The sequence below is a fragment of the Phyllobates terribilis genome, unplaced genomic scaffold, assembly GCF_046119375.1.
Source record: "Phyllobates terribilis strain yellow unplaced genomic scaffold, ASM4611937v1 Scaffold_4__5_contigs__length_816908805, whole genome shotgun sequence".
Lineage (NCBI taxonomy): Eukaryota > Metazoa > Chordata > Amphibia > Anura > Dendrobatidae > Phyllobates > Phyllobates terribilis.
This window is the reverse complement of record NW_027362764.1, coordinates 604,845,808-604,870,245: the sequence shown is the minus strand read 5'-3', so window position 1 is coordinate 604,870,245 and position 24,438 is coordinate 604,845,808. Positions and strand designations below refer to the sequence as shown.

At 41.5% G+C, this 24,438-nt stretch overlaps 1 protein-coding gene across 2 annotated transcripts in view; it reads right to left on the bottom strand.

Annotated features, from left to right (window-relative positions):
- The window catches only part of SPIDR (scaffold protein involved in DNA repair), a 613,128-nt gene that overhangs the window by 281,639 nt on the left and 307,051 nt on the right, over positions 1 to 24,438 (bottom strand). For both annotated transcript variants that reach the window (XM_073679274.1, XM_073679275.1), the window contains exons 10-11: positions 19,582 to 19,786; positions 10,057 to 10,316 (exon numbers count right to left, since the gene is read on the bottom strand). In XM_073679274.1, the coding sequence (XP_073535375.1) occupies positions 10,057 to 10,316; positions 19,582 to 19,786 (465 nt within the window). The remainder of the gene's footprint in view (positions 1 to 10,056; positions 10,317 to 19,581; positions 19,787 to 24,438) is intronic.

The window sequence follows — 24,438 nt, the reverse complement described above, 5'->3', positions numbered from 1 at the left end:
ACATCCCTTGAGATATTTGTAGACAGCTATTAAGTTTCCTCTCAGTCTTCTCTTTTGCAAGCTAAACATTCCCAAATCCTCTAACCGTTCTTCATAGGACATTGTTAGTAGACCGATCACCAGTTTGGTCGCTCTTCTTTGAACTTGCTCCAGTTTATTCATGTATTTTTAAGATGTGGTGCTAAGAACTGGACACAGCATTCTAGATAAAGTCTGACCAAAGAGGAGTAAAGGGGGATAATGACTTCACGTGATCTAGACTGTATGCTTGTTAATGCAAACCAGAATTGGGTTTTCCTTTTTTGCTGCAGCATCACAATGTTGACTCATGTTCTGTCTGTGATCTATTAGTATACCCAAGTCTTTTTCACATGTGCTGTTGCTTAGCCCTATTCCTCCCATTCTTTATATGCTTTTTTCATTTTTCTTGCCCAGATGTAGGACTTTGCATTTCTCCTTGTTAAAAAGCATTCTGTTAGTTGTTACGCACAATTCCAGTTTGCTTAGATCTTTTTGAATCCACTCTCTCTTCTCCAGTATTAGTTATCCCTCCTAGCTTTGTGTCATCAGCAAATTTACTCAGTTTATCCTCAATTCCTTCATCTAAAAGATTGATAAAGATGTTGAACAACACAGGGCCCAGGACAGAGCCTTGTGGTACCCCACTTCAGACATTCTTTCAACTGGATGTGCAACCATTTATGACCACTGTTTCGGTCCGATCACTAAGCCAGTTATGAATCCACCTAACAGTTGACTTGTCCATTTCATAGTTGGCCATTTATTCAATAAGGATGGTATGAGATACTTTGCCAAATGCTTTGCTGAAGTCAAGATATACTATATGCACTGCATTTCCCTGATCCACCCAGTAAGTGATTCTGTCATAAAAGGAAATTAAGTTAGTCTGACATCTATTAGTTACAAACCCATGCTGACTCTGGGTAATCACTTCATTCTTACAAAGGTACTTGCATACATGTTGTTTAATAATTTGTTCAAAGATCTTTCCTGGTATAGAAGTAAGGCTCACAGGCCTATAGTTCCCTTGGTCCTCCTTCTTCCCCTTTTTGAAGATAGGGACAACATTTGCTCTTCTCCAGTCTTCTGGAACATCTCCTGTTCTCCAAGAATTTTCAAAGATTATGGAGAGTGGTTCAATAATTTCTTCTGCTATTTCCTTCAGTACCCTAGGATGTAATTCATCTGGACCTGGAGACTTGAATTCATTTATGTTAGTTAAGTATTCCTTCACTATCTCTTTCTTTATAGATAGTGTGGATTCTTCTATTCCTTCAATAGTACAGTGAAGATCAGTTGATGTTAGATTTACTTTCTTAGAGAACACAGAAGCAAAATAGGAATTTAAAAGTTCGGCCTTCTCAGCATAATTTTTTTACCACTTTACCATTTTCATCCTGTAAAAATCCTATGACATCTTTGACTTTTCTTTTACTTTTGACATACCCCCAAAATCCTTTCTTCTTGCTTTTGACATTTCTTGCAAGCCTTAATTCATTATCAGCTTTAGCTAATCTGATACGTGCCCTACAGGTTCTGCAGACAGCAGTATATTCTTCTTTAGATATGCCTCCCTCTTTCAAATTTATATTCATTTCTTTCTTCCTTTTTAGCAGGTGTTTAAGTTCTGTGTTCATCCATCCTGGTTTCCTTAAATGCTTCCTATTGTTTCCTCTTTTAGGGATTGTTAACTATTGTGCTTTCAGAATCTCATTTTTCAAAATTTCCCATCCTTCCTGGACATTTCTGCCCTTAAGGACATCCAGCCATTGCACTCCTCCTATACTCTGAGTCACTTAAAATCTGCTTTTTTGACATCCAAACTTAAAGTCTGACTCTTCCTCCTCTAGTTATCCAAAATTCTATCCTAACATGATCGTTGCCTCCTAGAGTCCCAGCCACCCTTACCTCCTCAACCATTTTCTTCCTGTTTTTGAGAATTAGTCAGCAAGATAGAATAAGAATTTGCTGGACCTGTCACTTTTGTCTGATAGAGATTCCCAACAAATGTCTGGATAGTTGAAATCTCCCATGGTCATATTTTTTTTGATAACTCAGCATGACACCAGGAGCCCCGACCTGTCAACAGGAAGAGAAACTGCTGATCTGTTGACAAGAAGTTGCTGAATCTCTGTCAGGAGCAGTCAGTGGCCAGCGCCAGGTACAACAGACAGGTAGTTGCCTCTGCTAGAAACTACATACCTTTTTCTTTTAAAGTCCCTGATATCTCCTTTAATTCTCTCAAGTGAGATAACCATCTGTGACAAATTAAGATGCTGCATTGTGAGTCATGATAACCATTGCTGCATCTGTATGCTCCTTATGGTTTTAAAGGCAGCCATACATATTAAATGGTTAGGGCAATCGTTCAGACGGAAGCCATCTCGACCGGCTCTCCCACAAACAGAATAACTCCTTGGGCCAAGCTCTCTTGCATTCTCGATGACAGAGCCAAAATTTTACATACCAGTTTGTTAATTCTTTCAAAAATAAATGATCTACGGTTCCCATACACATTAGACTGTTGGCCGAATGCGATATCAACAGGTTAGTGTTAGTCGATTAGCCTAATCTGTATGGGGGGCTTAAGGGAACCTGTCACCTCCTAGTTGCTATGTACACCGCCTCCATTGCTTTGTTAGTGAAGCAATGTGCATCACTAACAAGCTGTTTTCATGAAAATCGGTGGTAGTATAATGATGTTATAACATTTTATATACTTTGTCCTACCTGCTCGTATTCAGTCATAGGGGTGTGATTCTCAGATTCAGTCATGGGTGGTCGCCGCGTTCAGTTAGTGCTGGTGCTGCCCATGACATTTGGACACTGCTCCTGCCAAGCGCTAGGTTTGAGGGGCGCTTGCACATTTGCACATGTCGGGCCGCTGGTGTAGCGTGTACGCACTGAGGCTGTGCGATTACCGACTTCAGTGCGCACGCGCTGTCACCTGAGGCTCCCGTCACGTGCGCAGTTAATGTATCTTCCGGTCACCGCATGTGCAGTGACACTGCAGCGGTGACCGCACGATAAATTGATCGCACACGTGTCGGGAGCCTCAGGTCAAAGAGCATGCGCACTGAAGTCGGTAATCACACAGCCTCAGTGCGTACACACCGCACCAGCGGCCCGACTTGTGCAAATGCGCATGCGCCCCTCAAATCTAGCGCTTGCCAGGAGCAATAGTCAAATGTCATGGTCGGCACCGGCACTAAATGAACGCGGCGACAGCTCATGACTGAATCTGAGAATCACACCCCTATGACTGAATAAGAGCAGGTAGGACAAAGTATATAAAATGTTATAACATCATTATACTACCACCGATTTTCATGAAAAAAGCGTGATAGTGATGCACATTGCATTACTAACAACGCTATGGGGGGCACTGTACATAGCAACTAGGACGTGACAGGTTCTCTTTAACAGGAAATGTGCATTGACATAAATGTACTGGAATAGACAGGGAACGTAAAAATACATTTGTCTCAATTTAGATAGCTGGGATAAAACTTAAAAAAGGACGACAACTGAAATTAATCTTCTGTTTACATACTACACACTAAGCAAACATTTTCAAGTGGCATATTTGTCTTTTAGAACACATACATGCACATAAATGACATCAGAGTAAGGATTATCAGTGCAAATACAATCTACATCACCCACACAAAAGCAAACAGTACAGGGAAGGAGGTCATAGAAAGACAAAGTACATAGCACCGGAACTGAGGGCAATGTTCAAGGTAATAAAACTCGTACAGATAAGAAAACTTTTTACGTCACTTGTGAGAATGTACATCAAGTAGCGTGTACATTTTACATCACAGGCATGTGGAACACTAAACAGAAAAAGCATAAGTACATAGTGTCTAAGTAGAAACGAAAATCATCACTTTTGCCAGAAAGAATGCATGGGAATGTTGGTTTCATGAGGTGAAATAAATAGTAAGACAGTAAATAAATTATTGGTAGGACTCCATGCTTCTACTAGAGTCTTAGCGCTCACTCAGATGTCCATTTTTCATGTACAAGTTTATCTGTGATTTTCACTGATAGAGTATACTGGGAACAGTGTCTATATAGCTGTTTACAAGTCCAATGTTTTATGCAGACCAAGTGATCAGCAAAAAAAAACAACTTATCTGTTTTTGATCCCTGTAACTGATCAAACTCCCCAATGCAATTCTACAGGTCAGTGAAAAATTGGGACAACACTGAGATGCCATACTAGTTGTAGTCTAATGTCAGTTTTTCATGTTTTCATTTTGTTTGATATAAAGAGCTTGAGAAACCTTCTATAAGGAAAAAAACACTGAAGAAACTTTGATGGTAAAACTAATATACTGACCAAACGATGATGAAAATCGGTTCATTTCTTGCTCACAAAAAAAAAATCACTGACGTTCAAATGACCCTTAGATGAATATGAAAAGATTTAAACCCAGACTAAGTGTACTATATTTTCTATTTTTATGATATAGATCGCCAATACTGTTTCCTCAAAACATTTTTTAACACATTTTATTTTGGGAATTTTCTAAGTACAACTTAGAAAGAAGTGATTTTGGTCATGAACATGTAGAGGTGAAAACAAACTAGGACAGAAAAAAATAATAAAATTAACATGAAGTTTTGTCAAATTTTAGAGATAAGGCTTTTCTGTTTCAATTACATGTAAAGAAGAATCACATAAAAATTCACTCACAGGGTAATAGAAGAGCATAACCATCCCCCACAATATATCTATTTCTATGATACATTGAATTAAAGTTGTAACAGCAGTTGAGAAAGCAGGATACTTACCTGTGGAGTATCCATTAACTCAAAATGGCTTCCACAGACAGCCTTGGTATGAGTCACTCAACTTATCAAGTCTCAATAGCAATCTATTACCCCTTTCACCCCCATACATTAATCTGGTGCTCCATATAAAGGACCCCTGGTCGCATGAGCAACTGCAGGATGGGGAGCTGATGAGGGAAGAGGGGTCAGTACGAGACTAAGGGACAATGACAAAATCATACACCAGAGATTATGTCAGGGAATAGTGCGAGTCAGGTCTAAAAAGTCAGGCAGAAATGTGAGGCAGAAAAATAAACTACCAAGGGGCACATAATTTATGGTGTGGGTCTGTATTGACTAAGAGGCACATAGTTTATGATGTGGGTCTGTATTGACTTGGGGAATACTGTATCATTTATGTTGTGGGTATGTGTTGACTATGCTGCTATAATAATTAACTGTTAGGGTATGTGCACACGATGCAGAAATGAAGCAGAAAATTTCTGCATCATTTCTGCATCTCCCTGGCAGAAAAAACGCATGCAGATTGTGCATGTGTTTTTCCTGCAGAATACATGCGGATCCACATGCAGATTCACATGCGTTTCCGCATGCAGATTGACAAGCGCTTTCCAGGCGATTTTAGCATCACCTGGAAAGTGCTTGACAACTAGGTCACACTATATAAATCCATGCAAACAGCATGGATTTATATAGTGTGACCCGAGAGAGTGTATATACTTACCTCCGATGGCCCGCGCTGTCTTGCTTTACAAAGTTCCCGGCTGCCGGCAACTTTGAATTGAAAGACCTGCCGACGTCAGCGACACGTGACCCGTCACATGACTGACGTCAGCGCAGGTCCTTCAACTCACTGCAAGTGCCGGGAACCAAGCGGGAGCGCTGCGCGGGCCAACAGAAGGTGAGAATACATTTATTTTTTATTTTATTCTTTTTTTACAGATTTTTTAATGGTACCTGGGTGTGGAGGAGACTCTCCTCTCCTCCACACCCGGGTACCATCCGCATATTAGAACGCGCCAATAGCGCAAGTACAGATGCTGTCTTGCGGAATTGGCGCGTTCTAATGCAAGTCAATGGCGGCGAAATCGCCGCGTTTCCGCAAAATTAATTGACATGCTGCGGATTTTTGACCGCAGCGTTCACGCTGCGGAAAAATCCGCATCATGAGCACAGCACATGCGGATTTCCATTGGGGAACATTGCTTCCCTTCTACCATGCGTTTTTCATGCGTTTCCGCAACTGCAAAAACGCCGCGGAAACGCATGAAATACACATCGTGTGAACTCAGCCTTAATATTTATCTAATATATGGGTTACATTTACACTACTCAGGTCTAAAATAGAGGCTGTTTATATCTAATGTTCATTTTAATCTTGATATATTTAATTATTGTACTTCTTTATTCAGTTCTCTGATAGTACTTCTATATTTAATTTATAGCAATTTGTTTATATTAGGACATATACTATCAAGACATATATTTATACTACTCATTATATATGGTAATTCATTTAACATAGCACTAGTGTTTTGTTTGTATGGAATTATTCCAGATCTATATATTTAAATTTTCCCACACCATGTGTTTTTAATGAATTTTGTGTGTTATCCCTTTCCCTTGAACTATTTTATTGCTAATGTTTGTGAGAAATTAAAAGTAATAAACTTTATGCTCAACATTAGCAGTTGTATGTTACGTTTGTAGGTATATAACAAGTAAGAGTGTTGAAAATGGACAATGAGTGTTAAATGGTTATTTTCAAGAAAACAAGTTCTCTCTTATTAGTTGGATAACTTGCTAATCGCTCAAGGTCTGAATAACTTGATTAACCTGCATATACACACTGGGGAAAATAAATATTTGATACACTGCCGATTTTGCAAGTTTTACCACCTACAAACAATGGAGAGGTCTGTCATTTTTATCGCAGGTACACTTCAACTTTGAGAAACAGAATATTTTTAAAAAAAATCAGAAAATCACATTGTATGATTTTTACCATAATTAATTTGCATTTTATTGCATGAAATAAGTATTTGATACAATAGAAAAACAGAACTTAATATTTGGTACAGAAACCTTTGTTTGCAATTACAGAGGTCGGATGTTTCCTGCAGTTCTTTGCACACACTGCAGCATGGATTTTGGCCCACTCCTCCATACAGATCTTCTCCAGATCTTTCAGGTTTTGGGGCTGTCGCTGGGCAACATTGAGTTTCAGCTCCCTCCAAAGATTTTCTATTGGGTTCAGGTCTGGAAACAGGCTAGGCCACTCCAGGACCTTGAAATGCTTCTTACGGAGCCACTCCTTACTTGCCCTGGCTGTGTGTTTCGGGTCATTGTCATGCTGGAAGACCCAGCCACGACCCATCTTCAATGCTCTCACTGAGGGAAGGAGGTTGTTGGTTAAAATCTTGCGATACATGACCCCATCCATACTCCCTTCAATACGATGCAAACATCCTGTCCCCTTTGCAGAAAAGCACCCCCAAAGTATGATGTTCCCCCCACCATGCTTCAAGGTGGGGACAGTGTTCTTGGGGTTGTACTTATCCTTCTTCCTCATCTGGCCACATGGCCTTCTCCTATGCCTCCTCTCGATCATCCAGATTGTTATTAGAGAACTTCAAACGGCCTGGACATGTACTGGAATGAGCAAGAGGACCTTACGTGCCCTGCAGGATTTTAATTCATGACAGCGTAGCGTGTTACTAATGGTAATATTTGAGACTGTGGTCCCAGCTCTCTTCAGGTGATTGACCAGGTCTTCCTGTATAGTTTTGGGCCGATTCCTGACCTTTCTCAGAATCATCCTTACCCCACGAGGCGAGATCTTGCATGGAGCCCCAGATCGAGGAAGATTGACAGACATCTTGTGTTTCTTCCATTTTCTAATAATTGTGTCAACAGTTGTTTTTTCTAGCCAAACTGCTTGCTTATTGTCCTGTAGCCCACCCCACCCTTGTGCAGGTCTACAATTTTGTCCCTGGTGTCCTTAGACAGCTATTTGGTCTTGTTCATGGTGGAGAGGTTGGAGTGTGATTGTTTGAACTCGTTATCTGTATAAAAACAGCTGTCCACACACTCAAACAAGTGCAATTAATACAGGTAATGAGTGCAGAGTAGGAGGGCTTCTTAACGAAAAACTAACGGGTCTGTGAGAGCCAGAATTCTTGCTGGTTGGTAGGTGATCAAATACTTATTTCATGCAATAAAATGCAATTTAATTACTTAAAAAATCATACAATGTGATTTTTGGTTTTCATTTTCAGATTCTGTCTCTCACAGTTAAAGGGTACCTACAATAAAAAATACAGACCTCTCTATTCTTTGTAGGTGGGAAAACTTGCAAAATCGGCAGTGTATCAAATACTTACCGTATTTTCCAGACTATAAGACGCACCAGATCATAAGACGCACCTAGGTTTTAGAGGAGGATAATAGAAAAAAATGTAAGCAAAAAAATGTGGTCATGATGCACTGTTAAGGGGGAGGGGGGTCTGCTGCTGACACTGGTATTGGGGTAATGTCCCCCAATTCTGTTAATATCCTCCATCCTGGTATGTATGGTCCCTCCTTCCTGGTATACGTGACCCTCATCCCCATCTTGGTATACATGGCACCCCAATTCACCATCCTGGTATGCATGGCACCCCTTGATCCCCCATCCTGGTATGCATGCGGCTGCTGCCTTCTGTGCCCCGCTCATCCCCCCGCTGCCGCTCCCCCCAGTAACCCTACCACTCACAGCCACAGTACATATGCATACATGTTTGAACTATAAGACGCACCCCCACTTTCCGCCACAATTTTGGAGGAAAAAAAGTGAGTCTTATAGTCCGAAAAATACAGTATTTTCCCCACTGTAGGGTTAATCTGCAGGTTACTAGCATTCTAAAGCTGCCCAGCCGCTGCATTGAAAGCATGGATACCAGGAGGAAATTAAATGGCAGGTATGTGTCACCGAGGTGGTTGGCCTTGGGGATATAAGTCCTGGGATAAAGTGCACCAGTAACAATAGGTTTCTTAGAGGGTTTTGACTTGACTGGATTTTGGGTCCTGGATTTAGTAGCAACCAAAAGATCCTAGGTGGGAAAGGTCGCTCCCATACTCCAATCCGGGTCTTACAAGCATAATAACAGGCAGCTAGGTTAGATAGCAGAGTGTGTTGTGTTGGAGCTGGAGAAAGATTGGTAATGGTAGACAATCTATGCTAGAGACTGAGAAGTGCCTGAAATACCAAGTTGGTGAGACCATTTTGATTTACTTTCCCTTACCCAGAGAAAGGACGGTTTTGCTATTTATCTGTGCTGAAGAAAGGCTGTTTTCAGTTTGGAGCAATAAAGTTTATGAAGGACAAAAAAACGTCTGTTTTGATACAAACACCCTGTGCCTGTGTGTATCCAAGTGACTACCAGAGAGCAGAAACCCTTACAACAGATATACATACAACTCTTTAAGGGGTCATCCCATAAACAAAGCATATTCTAATCAATAGATCTTAGAATACTGATAAATTCCACAATTGGATGCGTAAAAAAAATGTTTCTGCACTGAGATAATCTTCTAAATGTGCCCCTGCTGTGTACTGTGTAATGGCTGTGTCTGACCGTGCAGGAACATGGTCTGATCTTATCATATGTCCTGGGCAGAGGAGAAAGCAAAAGTATATACTGACATTACAGAATGGGATCACAGTCACAGTTGATTATTTTTCTGAGAAAAATGTTTTACCTCACAGAAAGAAGGAGCTGTGATAACATGCTGTCTTGTCTGTATACTCTTTTACATCCTCCCCTGGCCAGGAGCTGTGGTATGATCCAACCAAGATCTACTCATTAAAACATACTTTTTTTTTTTAGAACACCCCCTTTTTATTATATGTATTAGATATTTTTTGTTGCTGGTAGATTGTGCCTTCTTGATTGCTTTGCCTAGTGATTGCTTGAGATTGATCCTTATTCCTGAATGATGACTTGTGCACAATATGTTAGTTGGGTACAACCTATATAACCATAATGTTTTTCTATACTACCTGTACAGTATGCTATGAAACTGCAAATTTACTGTAAGGAGTACATGTTAAGCATTAAAAATGATAAAATGTCAATATGGCAAAGGTTCCAATAGAGTAAGAACAATACTACTAACTATATTTACAGGTTGATAAACTTTTAAAGGAAAAAGTAAATTCACACCCATGAAATTATTCACTTTTGAACTAACCTGCAATCTGGCCTTTGTAAGTTTGCAGAAGGATCAACAATGGTTTTAATGTTTTTCGTGTGCAGAAAAGAACATGGTGCATCCTTTGATGTAAGATGATATACACGCTGAATAACCACATGTATGCAGGCATCTTTCCAACCTGCGGCCCCCTGGGTTTCCACTATATCCAGAAGAGAATCATTTACAGTGAAGCTTGAAGTGAATTCTTTGCCTTGAACACTGACAAGAGCTTGACTATGGCTGCTGATATCTGAAATCTGTAAAATCAATTACAAGTAGATTAATTATGGGATTAGTAGGCTTGATAAAACTATCAGTATTTGCCATACTTTTTACAGCAAAATCATCAACTGGTTAGACTATTAACAGTAAAATTATATAGTGGGAGATTATTTATAATAATGCAGAAGCCGAGTTACATATTTAAAGTACAGTATGTCATGATCTTCTTGCCATTGATCTTCCAGTACTTTTAGTTCATAATTTGATTGGATTAGACTTGATGCATAATTAGAAGAACATTACTAATGTGTTTTTAAAGAAAATCTGTAAGTAGGATCAACTCTCCAATACAGAAAAGAAATATAACCAGCAGCACTTACTGATGGGACGCACGTCCAATTACCAAGGAACCCACTTGGAAATTTCAAGCAAAGGAGAAGAAAAGACAGCGTCCACTTACAGGGTGATCGTTAAATCAAGTAATACTTGATAAAGACTCTCTGGAGTCGAAACGTCGTAATGCTATACATGGCTGAATAAAAGGATTACTTGATTTAACTATCACCCTGGAAGTGGACACTGTCTTTTCTTCTCCTTTGCAACTCTCCTAAGCCGTCTTTATAGACATGCAGATCATAAGAAGCTGAATAAAACGGTACATTTATATCTGTGATCTGATTTCTTATTACAGAGAAATCCACATTTTTCTTAAATGTAATGAGCTGTTCACTAAATTCAAAAATGGCTCACAGAAGTACATAAAAACAAAAAAACATCAAAGAAATAGACAGCCTTGGGGCGGTTTTATAAGTCCGTATTGTAGATATCCGTGTGTCTCACACGTGGGGCAACCGTGTGCCGCCCGTGTGTCGCATCAGGATCATACGTACCGGCGCCTGGGAATCAGGGTACTGTTAGCGCTGATCCCAAGCGCCGGGTGCTGAACGCTGCCCACATCATTGTCCCTTGCTTGTGCTGTGATCAGCACGAGCAAGAGACAATGTTGGCAGTAGTAGTGTCTGCTCCTGCAGCGTCCCTGTGTAAAAATAAGAATAAAATAATAAATAAATATTTATATACAGCAATGCCACAGCAAAAATCAGTCTCCTTTGAAGCCCGGCCACAGGCTGGGTTTCAAGGGAATTCTGTAATGACAAGCATGGAGGTCTTCAACACCCCCTCAGCTGTCAAAGCAACCCATCGGAAACCCGCAATCGCCAGCTTCATGTCAGATGTGTCGGAGCCACTCTGAGTCAGTGGCTACATGATGTGCGAGCATGCACGCTATGCACGCCGCTGTGTCCCCCTCCACTCTGTTCTCCGGTACCTCTAGCTTAATGGTGTTGCAGCCTCTGTGGCCTTTCAGAAAAGGTGTGCATATACTGACAGACCATGCAGGGCCGGCTCCAGGTTTTTGTGGGACCTGGGCGAAAAAGTCTCAGTGGGCCCCTTTAACACATACCACGATTCATGATGCACAGAGAAATAAATATATAGTACAATGCCGAAGATTTCACTTCTTACATTATCTATGGTAAAATTCTACAATAGCTCAGAAACCAGCGAATCCTCGCAGCACACAGTGCAGACTGGACAGTATAGTCCTCTATACAGTATTATGGGCCCCATATATTGTTCTATACAGAATAATGGACCCCATATAATGCTCCATGCAGAATACTGGTCCCCATATAACGCTCTATACAGGATACTGGTCCCAATCTAACGCTCCATACAGGATACTGGACCCCATATAACGCTCCATAGAGGATACTGGCCCCCTTATAACGCTCCATACAGAATACTGGCCCCCACATAATGCCCCATGCAGGATGTCACTTTCCCCACCCATACAATGCCCCATGCAGGATGTCATTCCCCCCCCCATATAATGCCACATGCAGGATGTCACCTCTCCCCTCATATAATGCCCCATGCAGGATGTCACCTCTCCCCCCCATATAATGCTTCATGCAGGATGTCACCTCTCCCCCCATATAATGCTTCATGCAGGATGTCACTTCCCACCCTCCCCCCCCGATATAATGCCCCATGCAGGAAATCACCTCCCCCCCATATAATGCCCCATGCAGGATATCACCTCTCCCCACATAAAATGCCCCATGCAGGATATTACCTCTCCCCACCCATACAATGCCCCATGCAGGATATCATTTCCCCCCCATATAATGCCCCATGCAGGATGTCACCTCTCCCCCCCATATAATGCCCCATGCAGGATGTCACCTCTTCCCCCCCCGATATAATGCCCCATGCAGGATGTCACTTCCCACCCCCCCCCCCCGATATAATGCCCCATGCAGGATGTCACTTCCCACCCATATAAAGCCCCATGCAGGATGTCACCTCTCCCCCCCCATATAATACCCCATGCAGGATGTCACCTCTCCCCCCCATATAATTCCCCATGCAGGATGTCACCTCTCCCGCTATATCATGCCCCATGCAGTAAGTCACCTCCCCCCCATATAATGCCCCATGCAGGATATCACCTCTCCCCACATAAAATGCCCCATGCAGGATATCACCTCCCCCCCCCCATATAAAGCCCCATGCAGGATGTCACTTGTTTTCCCCTCATATAATGCCCCATGCAGGATGTCACTTGTCCCCCCCATATAATGCCCCATGCAGGATGTCACTTGTTCCCCCCCATATAATGCCCCATGCAAGGTGTCACTTGTCCCCCCCCATATAATGCCCCATGCAGGATGTCACTTGTCCCCCCCCCATATAATGCCCCATGCAGGATGTCACTTGTTTTCCCCTCATATAATGCCCCATGCAGGATGTCACTTGTCCCCCCCCCATATAATGCCCCATGCAGGGTGTCACTTGTTCCCCCCCCATATAATGCCCCATGCCTCCATACACATATATATATATATATATATATAAAAAAAAATCAAATACTCACCTCACTTCTCACCTGCTGCTGCTGCTCCAGACTCACCTGCGCCAGCGTCTTCCCGCTCTGCGCTGTGACGGCTCAGGAGAGGGCGCGGTGGAAAGACGTCATAGCACCCTCTGACCTGAGACGTCACAGTGCAGCAGCGGCGGAAGAGACCGGAGCTGCTGCGGAGGCACGGGGAGGGGTAAGGATTGTGCTGGCTGCCGTGGGGCCCAGAGCAAGCGGTTGAAGGGGGGTTGCGTGGGAGGGGGTGTCTGGCGCTGGCACCGCACCGCTCATGGGTCCCATAGCGCGCAGGGGTGCCCAACGGTGAATGTGCCTCCCCGCCTGCTCAGGGCCCCGGCACTTGCTCGGGTGCGCCGGGCCTGAGACCATGTAACACTGGACTTCCTTTCAATAAGCATGAGACTTAGGCTATGTGCACACTGTGCGTTTTTGATGTGTTTTCACAGCGTTTTTTCAGCGCGTAAATGCACTAAATACGCTAGGAAATCCGTTTGCCAGCTAATGCAATGACAATCCTGATGTGCTGTGCACATGATGCGGAAGTTTCTGCTCCGGATTGTCATTGCGTTAAAATAAGCAGTAAGTCCATTCTTTGTAGTGTTTCGGCAGCGCAAAAATGCACAAAGAATGGTACCCGGCTGGGAAAGAAGACTACTTTTCCCATCATCTGACCGCCGCTCACTCTGATAACAGCGAGAGCGGTGAGGCTGAAGGGAAAAGTTGTCTCCTCAGCCGAGCCGGGGTCTGTGCGGCGACTTTGCAAAAAAAAGGAAAGATATCTATTAAAATAAAAAACACTTTATGCTCACCTGTCCGGTGTCCTCTCGGTGTCCCCCGGTGGTACACTGATGGGAGCGCTGCCGGCTGAAGATCAGCAGAGAGCTGCGGGACCTCACTTTACGGCACCGGTGCTGCGTGGGAATACTCTCACGAATGTTCCCACGTACCACTGAAGCAGTGAAATGAGGTCACCGGGGCTTATCAGCTGATCTTCAGCTGATGAACTCACGTGACCTTATCCTGCAGAACAGCCCTGTACACTGACAGAAGTGATTCCTGTCAGTATATAATGCTGTCTTCTACATAAGTCACATCAGTGATTGATGTCGCTGCTGTAGAAGTTACCCGGATCACCGTGAGACAATCTGGATTACGTCTGACGGCGGACAGGTGAGGGATATGGGTTGTTTTTTGTTTTTTTTTAGGAGACAAGGGAATCTGGGATTAGATGAGTAATAAATTATCAAAAACGTGAGTCATTTTATTTCAATAAAAGACTTTATTCTGGCCGTGTTTTTATTGAAAAGCCGTCAAAAACTTTATTACGGGGTTAGTAATGGGGGCGTCTTATAGACGCCTCTCCATTACCAACCTGGGCGTCATGTCTGCCGCCAATACAAGGCTGACATGAACCCCAACCTTATGACCCCACTCACCACTGCAGTGGGAAGAGCGGAGGCTAAGAGCCAGATTTGGCGCATCTTATGGATGTGCCATTTCTGGGACTGCTGAATAGTGATACAGTTATATGAAAAAGTTTGGGCACCCCTATTAATCTTAAGCTTATTGTTTTATAAAAATTGGTGTTTTTGCAACAGCTATTTCAGTTTGATATATGTAATAACTGTTGGACACAGTAATGTTTCTGCCTTGAAATGAGGTTTATTGTACTAACAGAAAATGTGCAATCTGCATTCAAACAAAATTTGACAGGTGCATAAGTATGGGCACCTCACCAGAAAAGTGACATTAATATTTAGTAGATCCTCCTTTTGCAAAAATAACAGCCTCTAGTCGCTTCCTGTAGCTTTTAATGAGTTCCTGGATCCTGGATGAAGCTATTTTTGACCATTCCTCTTTACAAAACAATTCCAGTTCAGTTAAGTTTGATGGTCGCCGAGCATGGACAGCCCTCTTCAAATGATCCCACAGATGTTCAATGATATTTAGGTCTGGGGACTGTGATGGCCATTCTAGAACATTGTAATTGTTCCTCTGCATGACTGCCTGAGTAGATTTGGAGCGGTGTTTTGGATCATTGTCTTGCTGAAAGATCCATCCCCTGCGTAACTTCAACTTTATCACTGATTCTTGAACATTATTGTCAAGAATCTGCTGATACTGAGTGGAATCCATGTGTCCCTCAACTTTAACAAGATTCCCGGTGCCGGCATTGGCCACACAGCCCCAAAGCAGGATGGAACCTCCACCAAATTTTACTGTGGGTAGCAAGTGTTTTTCTTGGAATGCTGCGTTTTTTTGCCGCCATGCATAACGCCTTTTTGTATGACCAAACAACTCAATCTTGGTTTCATCAGTCCACAGGACCTTCTTCCAAAAAGAAATTGGCTTCTCCAAATGTGCTTTTGCATACCTCAGCCGACTCTGTTTGTGGCGTGCTTGCAGAAATGGCTTCTTTCGCATCACTCTCCCATACAGCTTCTCCTTGTGTAAAGTGCGTTGTATAGTTGACCGATGCACAATGACACCATCTGCAGCAAGTTGATGCTGCAGCTCTCTGGAGGTGGTCTGAGGATTGTCCTTGACTGATCTCACCATTCTTCTTCTCTGCCTTTCTGATGTTTTTCTTGGCCTGCCACTTCTGGCCTTAACAAGAACTGTCCCTGTGTTCTTCCATTTCCTTACTATGTTCCTCACAGTGGAAATTGACAGGTTAAATCTCTGAGACAGCTTTTTGTATCCTTCCCCTGAACAACTATGTTGAATAATCTTTGTTTTCAGATCATTTGACAGTTGTTTGGAGGAGCCCATGATGCCACTCTTCAGAGGAGATTCAAACAGGAGAACAACTTGCAAGTGGCCACTTTAAGTAGCTTTTCTCATGATTGCATACACCTGGCTATGACGTTCAAAGCTCAATGAGGTTACAAGACCAAAAAAAGTGCTTTAGTAAGTCAGTAAAAAGTAGGTAGGAGTATTTAAAACAAGAAAATGATAAGGGTGCCCATACTTATGCACCTGTCAAATTTTGTTTGAATGCAGATTGCACATTTTCTGTTAGTACAATAAACCTCATTTCAAGGCAGAAACATTACTGTGTCCAACAGTTATTACATATATCAAACTGAAATAGCTGTTGCAAAAACACCAATTTTTATAAAACATTAAGCTTAAGATTAATAGGGGTGCCCAAACTTTTTCATATAACTGTATTATCTGCGGAGGGGGCCAGGATCCATGGCTATTAATATCAGCCCACAGCTGTCTGTTTAGCCTTTTCTGGTTAGACTTTATAGGGGGACCCTACGTAAAAAAAATTCTGTGGTCCGTAGCCAGTAAAGGCTAAGCAAACCGCTGTGGGCTGTTATTAATATCCAGGGAACATTTTTGGCTAATGGTCCCTTCACCGGCTACTAATATTAGCTCCCAGCGGCCGGCTTTCCCTCTGCTGGTTATGAAACTGACAAGGGAGCCCACGCCATTTTTTCTTTAATTTTTTAGGCTATGTGCCCAGAATCCAGTCATAGCAGCGTTTTGGACACAAAAAAACTTTTGCTGCGTCCAAAAAGCTGTGTTCTATTGAACGCAGGTAAATTCATATGTGTTCACTGAACCATGAGGATTTACCGCATTCAATATAGTCTAGTGGTCAAATTTCTGTTGCAGAGGCTAGCGTATCCGCAAGAGAATTTGACATGCAACGGTCCTGAAAGACACGCCGCATGTCAGTGTCCATGGGTGATCCGCAACCTCAGATGCAAGTATAGTGGACATGGGATTTCTAAAAATCTCATCCACTATGCTGTAACATCTGGCGCTGCGGGTTTGACTCTGTATAAACCCGCAGCTTCACATCTGCAGCGGCTCCTGATCATGGCCACGTACCTAAACTCACCAGCAGCATGTCAATTTCTGTAGCGGAGATTGAAAGGTCATTATATGCAGTGGATCCGCATGTATTGACAACAAAGGTGCAGCATTAGAACACCAGCGCTGCTGGTTTCCGATTGTGGGGACATAGTGACTAAAAACAGCTGTGAGCTGTTATTAATAGCCAGGGAACATGTTTGCCTAATACCACCTTCCTAGGCTAAAAATAACAGTTCTCAGCTGCCGCAGAAATTACTTGAATGGAAATGCTAATGAGACTGGGTATATGGGATTAGCTGACACCTAGCCCTTTTGTTTGGTGATGACAAGGTGTCAATCAGACCCTTTCATTACAAAACCTAATTAAAGTAAAGTAAAGAATTAAATAAAGACACACAGAGTAAACACTTTATTTGAAATACAACAGACACATACTTTCATCATTTAAATTAACCAATATACTCACCCCGGGTCTGATGGTAATCCAAGGGTTAAAGCAATGTCGCACGTTTCTTTTTTAAAATATCTTTATTTAGCTCCAAAAATAATTCATTCATGTACAAAAACGCATTAAAAAGCGCATCAAAAATGTGTCAAAACGCATATTTTTTTTGCAATCAAATCCTGAACGTGCACACATAGCCTATGAAGGCAATTGCTTGCACCAGAAATTTTTAGGGGCTTCATAGCAAAAGGCATCAATACATATGCACAAGCCAATTTTTAGTTATTTGTTCCCATGAATTAAATTTCTGCCTATATTTTTCTCACTTCACCAATTTAGACTATTTGGTGCACTGCTGATGCATCACACACAAATCGGATTACAAAAATAGGTAAAATGCCAAGAGAGGGTGAATACTAAAACCTGGAAAATCTTGACCTGTGTTTCTTTTTTCAGTCTTATAGAAACCTTTCAGAAAACAAAGGTGTTAAGTTTCTCCTGATCCCTTCTATTTTTATCTGGCCAGGCATAGATAAATACGGGTTTACTGTTTCTGGTGCCTATTGCAGATAGAGTATTGAGGGAAAGTCCTTGTGCAAACAGCTGTCTTACAGCCAAACACAGGATCATTACACAGAGGACTGAGAGGGGGCCATGATAGCTGATCTCCTAGGACACAGAAGTCCTTACAGATTTTTCACAGATTACAATTTAATTTGGTCATAAATCAGCTTAGTTCAAGAGAGATGAGATAAGGGCTCCAAGACCCAGCCATCAGAGGAGCTCAATGATTTTCCCTTTTAACTACCGTATATACTCGTGTATAAGCCGACTTTTTCAGCACATTTTTTATGCTGAAAAAGAACTCCTCGGCTTATACTCTAGTATATACTTAACTATACTTATTCCGGCTTTTGAAGGTTGTGGTGTGGAGAAGAATGAATATTCATACTCTCTAATAGCGGGCACAGAGGATCGCTGAGCCGCAGCAGGAAGCCGGCTGCTGCGGATACAGTGTGCGCTATTTAAGAAAATGAATATTTAATTCTCTCCACGCCCATAGTCCCGGCGTGGAGAGGAGTGAATATCCCCGCAGGTCAACTCAGCGCCTGAGGGCGCATGGCAGTGATGTCATGCGCTGCTCAGATGCTGAGATCAGCTGCTGGCAGAACATGACACATCACCGGAGCAGAGGGAAGGAAGGTGAGTAGAAGTGTCTATTCTTTTCACGTGTGCAGTGATGGGGGTCCATGTATACCAGGATAGGAGGGCCATGCTTACCATGATGGTGATGGGGTGCCATGGATACCAGGATGGGGGGATAAGGGGTCATGCACACCAGGATTGGGGATGAGGGGGCCATGCATACCAGGATTGGGGATGAGTGGACAATACTTACCAGGATTGAGAATTTACCAGTAGCTGCTGCATTTCCCACCCTAGGCTTATACTTGAGTCAATAAGTTTTCCCAGTTTTTTGTGCTAAAATTAGGTGCCTCGGCTTATATTGGGGTCGGCTTATACTCCAGTATATATGGTAATTCTGCAGCTAGCTAAAAATGTACTACATTGGACATAATAAAGCCACAAAAGGGCCAAAATGTTTAAGGAACCAGCTCAATTAAAATGCTATATCAAAAAATATACATACATTCCAGCAAAAAAATAATTTTGCTACAAATATTGCAACCTATTACCTTATCAGGCTGTGTGCCCACCAGCGCTGCGTCCAAAATGCTGCATTCGACATTAGAAGCACGTGGATGGATTAATAGAAATCCATTGTCAACTATGCTTCTATGTGATGCCACGTAAACTCACCTGCAGCGTGGGTTTACGAGCTGCAGCATGTCAATTTCAGATGAGGAGACGCTGGTCTCCGCAACAAAAATTTCCACAATAAAATGTAGAGGGTGCGGTAACTCCACATGTGTTCAATGAACACATGCGGATTTACCTACGTGATTGGACGCAGCGCTTTGGATGCAGCGAAAATATGCTGCGTCCAAAGCGCTGCTATAGCCTGATCGTGGGCCAATACCCCAAGTCTGTTTTGTGTAATACAAACAATACAAGTAAAACTCACCTGTTGCTTGTCTGAAGAAACACCAAGGCTACAGAAATCAATTTTTAAAGTTAAACTTAAGGGCACCAATCGTTTTTTCACTGACATCATATTAATAGAGGATTTCTTATTCTCCATCTCATCAATAGGGTTTGACATAATCCTTTGACTAAAATGTGTGCTTATAATTACAGATGTATTCTGGTTTGGGGGACTAAGTCTCCACCTAGGAATAAAAAAAAAACATAGTATGACCCTTTGTGGCTAAATGTCCAGTTTTGCATCAGAATCAAGTGAGCACATAATGGAAACATAGGATTTATCCATAAAATGCTCATTTACTTTTCCATTCCCCATGTTAAAATACATAATATTACCAGATCTACTGTTGTATTTGATAAAGGGGCCATTACATTTTTTGTAAAATAATAAAATAACGACCAGAGCAGCCAATTACTGAACTCAGTGGAAACATTTGCATGTACAGTTGGAAGGGACTATTTAGACAGGCCGGTAATTGGAAACCATTGTTTTTGGGGTGAGATGATTATTGAGCACTTTAAAAATTATCATTCTCGGAAGCACATTGTCCTGTGTAAACTGGAGATGTGCTGCCGGTAACATGATACTTTATACACTTAGAACAGAGGTGTCAAACTCAAACACATTGAGGGCCAAAACCAGTATACAGTATAATGGGCCCCACATAGTCCTTCATACAGAATATTGGGACGCACATAGTCCTCCATACAGAATAATGGGCCCCCAATAGTCCTCCATGCAGTGTTCTGGGCCCCCCATAGTCCTCCATACAGAATAATGGCTCCACATAGCTCTCCATACAGTATAATGGCCGCACATAGGGGTGGCGGTTCTGCTGTCAGGGGACAAAATGACCAGCTTGCGGGTCAGTTATGGCCCACAGGCCAGAGCTTGACATGTATGGCTTAGAACAACCACGCTAACAATTGTTCTATGCACATAAAAGTGCGGTCAGCCTGCATAGAGATGTATGGTGGTCATTTATCAGCCAGTCTAAACTGGCAGTAACCTTTGATGTCAGTATTTAGCTGCAGTGGTCATGTGAGGAATGAATATCAACAGATAAAACATTAAAAAGTAAATAAAGGAAAAGCTTAAAAGAGGGACACATTGAATATATGTAGCAAATTATTCACATATTTTTTTGCTCGTAGATAAAGATAAAACATAGTTAAAACCACAGTATGTAAAAATGGTTAAAGATTTGAGAGAAACCAGTGCTTTCTCATTTGTTTTCAAAATAGAATTTGAATGATGAATTACATCATCCCCTAAAGACCGGGGGAACATGGAGGACCACTGGAGCAGTAGCATTGGACTGTATAGCTAAGCAATGCTTATCCTGTTACTGTAACACATTTCCAACTCGTGTTCCAATTTTAATCATCTTTTTATTTTGATAGTGAAGCGCTGCACTGCATTAACAAAGAGCATCAAAGACCAGCTGTGCAGAGCAAAAATGTAGGGTTTGCAGCACTCCAGTTATTCATTAATGAGTCAAATATATTTTTGGTCCACACTGCTGAGGTTTTGATGAACTCCTGCTCGTCATCCACTTGATTTCACTGGACAGCTCCTTCGGCTAAGCATTCTCCCAGCACCATAGGTGCTTAAACTTCTATTCCTTGATTTCCCTTTATGCATTGTGCCTCCCTAGAAACACACTGGCAATTAGAAAGTCAGCCTCATACAAAACACTTCCTCTTATATTGCTCTGTGCATATGGAGAGAAGGGCAAGAAGAAGGAGACAGCGGCAAAAAAAACACCAAACAGCACTCTTTGTAACCAGTCTCAAAATCTCTGCTGCTAAAGACAGACTACATTTCACAATGAGCAGTGGACACAAGTTACTCAGAAGGCAAAAACACACCTATAGTTACTGGCAATTTGGGGTATTCTTTTGGTCTGAAAACATTATTGCTAAATCAAGTCATTTACAATTTTGTTATACCGAACATTTGAGCAAAAATGACTTGAAAACAATACAGATCATTTAATGCAGTCATATTAAACTCCATTTAAATAATACAGTTGCAATAGCAAGAGCTTGTTTACTGTTTCTGCTCTACAGTATAGCACAAATCCAGTAAAATGTAACAGAAATACAGAGAAATGACAAAATATTTATTCCAAAGGTTTCCAATGGATTTACTATCTAAACCAGCCACTAAACCTAATCCAATGCCTTACAGATCAAGATAGGAGTATTGGGAGATATTTTAATTTAAATATTTAATTGTATGTATTTTGTAAAGATACAATGATCATATTACAAGCAAACCATGCAAGAACATTTTTAGAGTAAATGCCCCTTTTATTCGAACTAACAAAAGAACTGGACGTCTAACGGTTGCTCCTACAAATATAAGGATGACTTGTACAGGCAGCTGGATGTATTCCTCATCTTATGAAAAAACACTAAACACCACAGACAGTTGGAAGCCATTATGTGTGTTTTTTTTCTTCGTTTGCTTGCAGCTATTAAATGCAAGACAGGAATGTTACTGAGCATAGACCAATCCTGCTGTCTCCTGGCTGCATCTGATTCCTATGACATTTAAACAACGAGTCTTGTTTAGAAAAGAAAATTCCACTCAATAACAAAATTGTAGATATCATATACAATGAATACAGAAATTAAAGCCCTTATACATATGTATTTATTTATTTATGCCAATTATACAGCACCAATATATTCTGAAACACTTTATACACATTGTTGTTGCTCGCTGGACCCTGTGGGGCTCACAATCCAATTCTCTATCATCAGTATTTCTTTGGATAAATACCCACAGATTTTATTGGGACCACATTTAAGGAGTCCACATAATTCTACCCCAAAAAATGATGTAGCAGAAAAAAAGGAAGCTTAGGCATTTTGAGTTTGAAAAACCATTCCTTTTGTTCTCAACTTTAATATATATGTACAGGGTGATTCACTCACTACTTTACCCAAAAAATTGCTGTAACTTCTAAAAGAGACAAACTATCATACTGAAATTTGAACTGTACATACCTTGGCTCATGAAAAAATAATGCAATAAAACAGGTGTTGAAAATGTCCATCGTTTGCATCCAAGCACGCCTGCACATGGTGTTCCATATTGTTGAATGTATTCTGCATGACGTCTGGAGTCATAGACTGAATTTCTCACTGCATGTGTGAAGCGCCTGTAATGTTTGTGGTTTGTTACTGTACACCCGACCCTTCAAATGGCTCCAAAGGAAAAATCCAGCAATAAAGAATACTTATCTCTAGATCGGGCCCTTTCAATTCTTGAACGAGTGACTCTGTACGGGCGAACACGACCTTTGTTGGCCGCTCATTGACATATGGAATACGACATGCCTGTCTCCTGGGAAAGCCTGAACACAGATTTACATGGAGATGCCAGAAGTCACTGTATCACATCTTGAATTGTTTCCTCAGACATTTTCGGACGTCCTCCATCATACCTATCCAGAAATGTTCCTGTACGTTCCAGCTTTTTCACCAATGACAGAATACACGGTTTGGACGGCGGATTTCGCACTCCAAATTTCTTTAGAAACTCACTTTGGCACCTCTATAAGGACTCAGTTTTTTAACAAGTTTTCATAATGAAAACACACTCCTCCAAACTGAATCTGTAGGTTATTAACAAATAAAGAAGAAATTCAGCAGGAGTGAAATGCAAGCACCACACAAACTACTGATGCACAGAAAGGCGTGCAGCAAGTATATCTCATAGTGGAGATGACCGGCGGGGCGACAAGTCGGCGAGACCACTCGGTGCAGGGATGTTTCTCGTTGCTGTGGTTCATTGCATTCTCACTTCTCATGAACCAAAGTATATACAGTCCAAATTTCAGTACGGTCGACCGTCTCTTTTAGAAGTTACAGCAATTTTTCCAGGTAAAGCAGCAAGTGAATCACTCAATACTAGTCAAAAGTTTGGTCACATCTGTCCATTCAATGGTTTTCCTTGTTCTTTATGAAATATGCACATTGTAGATTCAGAATAAATGCAGCAAAATCACGAGGGAATACATATAGAAACAAGGAATAAAGAAACATATATAAAACAAATCAGGATATGGGTTACAACTTAGATGCCTCAAAGCATTCTCCTTTTACTCTGATTGGCAGGGGGAGGTATGATGGTGTGGGGGTATTTTGCTGGTGATTTATCCCAAATTCAAGGCACACTTAACCAGCATGGCTAACACCGCATTATGCAATGACATGTGATCCTATCTGATTTTCACTAAGTGGGACCATCATTTGTGTTGTAACAGAGCAATGACCAAAACACACCTCCAGACTATGTAAGGATTTGTGACCAAGAAGAAGGATGCAGTGCTGTACCAGATAACATGACCTTATTGAGATGGTTTGGGAGAAGTTGGACTGAAGACAAAAGGTAAAGGTGCCAGCAACGTGAGCAGCACCTCTAAGACGTCAAGTCTGTTGCAAATCAATTAAAGGTGACTACCTGATAAATCTGCTTGAAAGAATGCCAAGGGTATTTAATAATACCACCAGAGTAAAAGGTGGAGTGGGTACTTTGAGGAATCTAAGGTATAACACATATTCATATACAGTGGCAATAAAAATTTTGGGCACCGATGGGCAAAATTACTATTATTGTGAAGAGTTAAGCAAGTTGAGGATTAAATGAGTTCTAAAAGGCCTAAAGTTAAAGATGACACATTTCCTTTGCATTATAGGCAAAAAATATATATATTGTCATCTTTTACATTTTAAAAATTACAAAAAGGAAAATGGATCAATGCAAAAGTTTGGGCACCCTTGGAGATTTATGTGCTCAGATAACTTTGACCAAGGTTTCAGA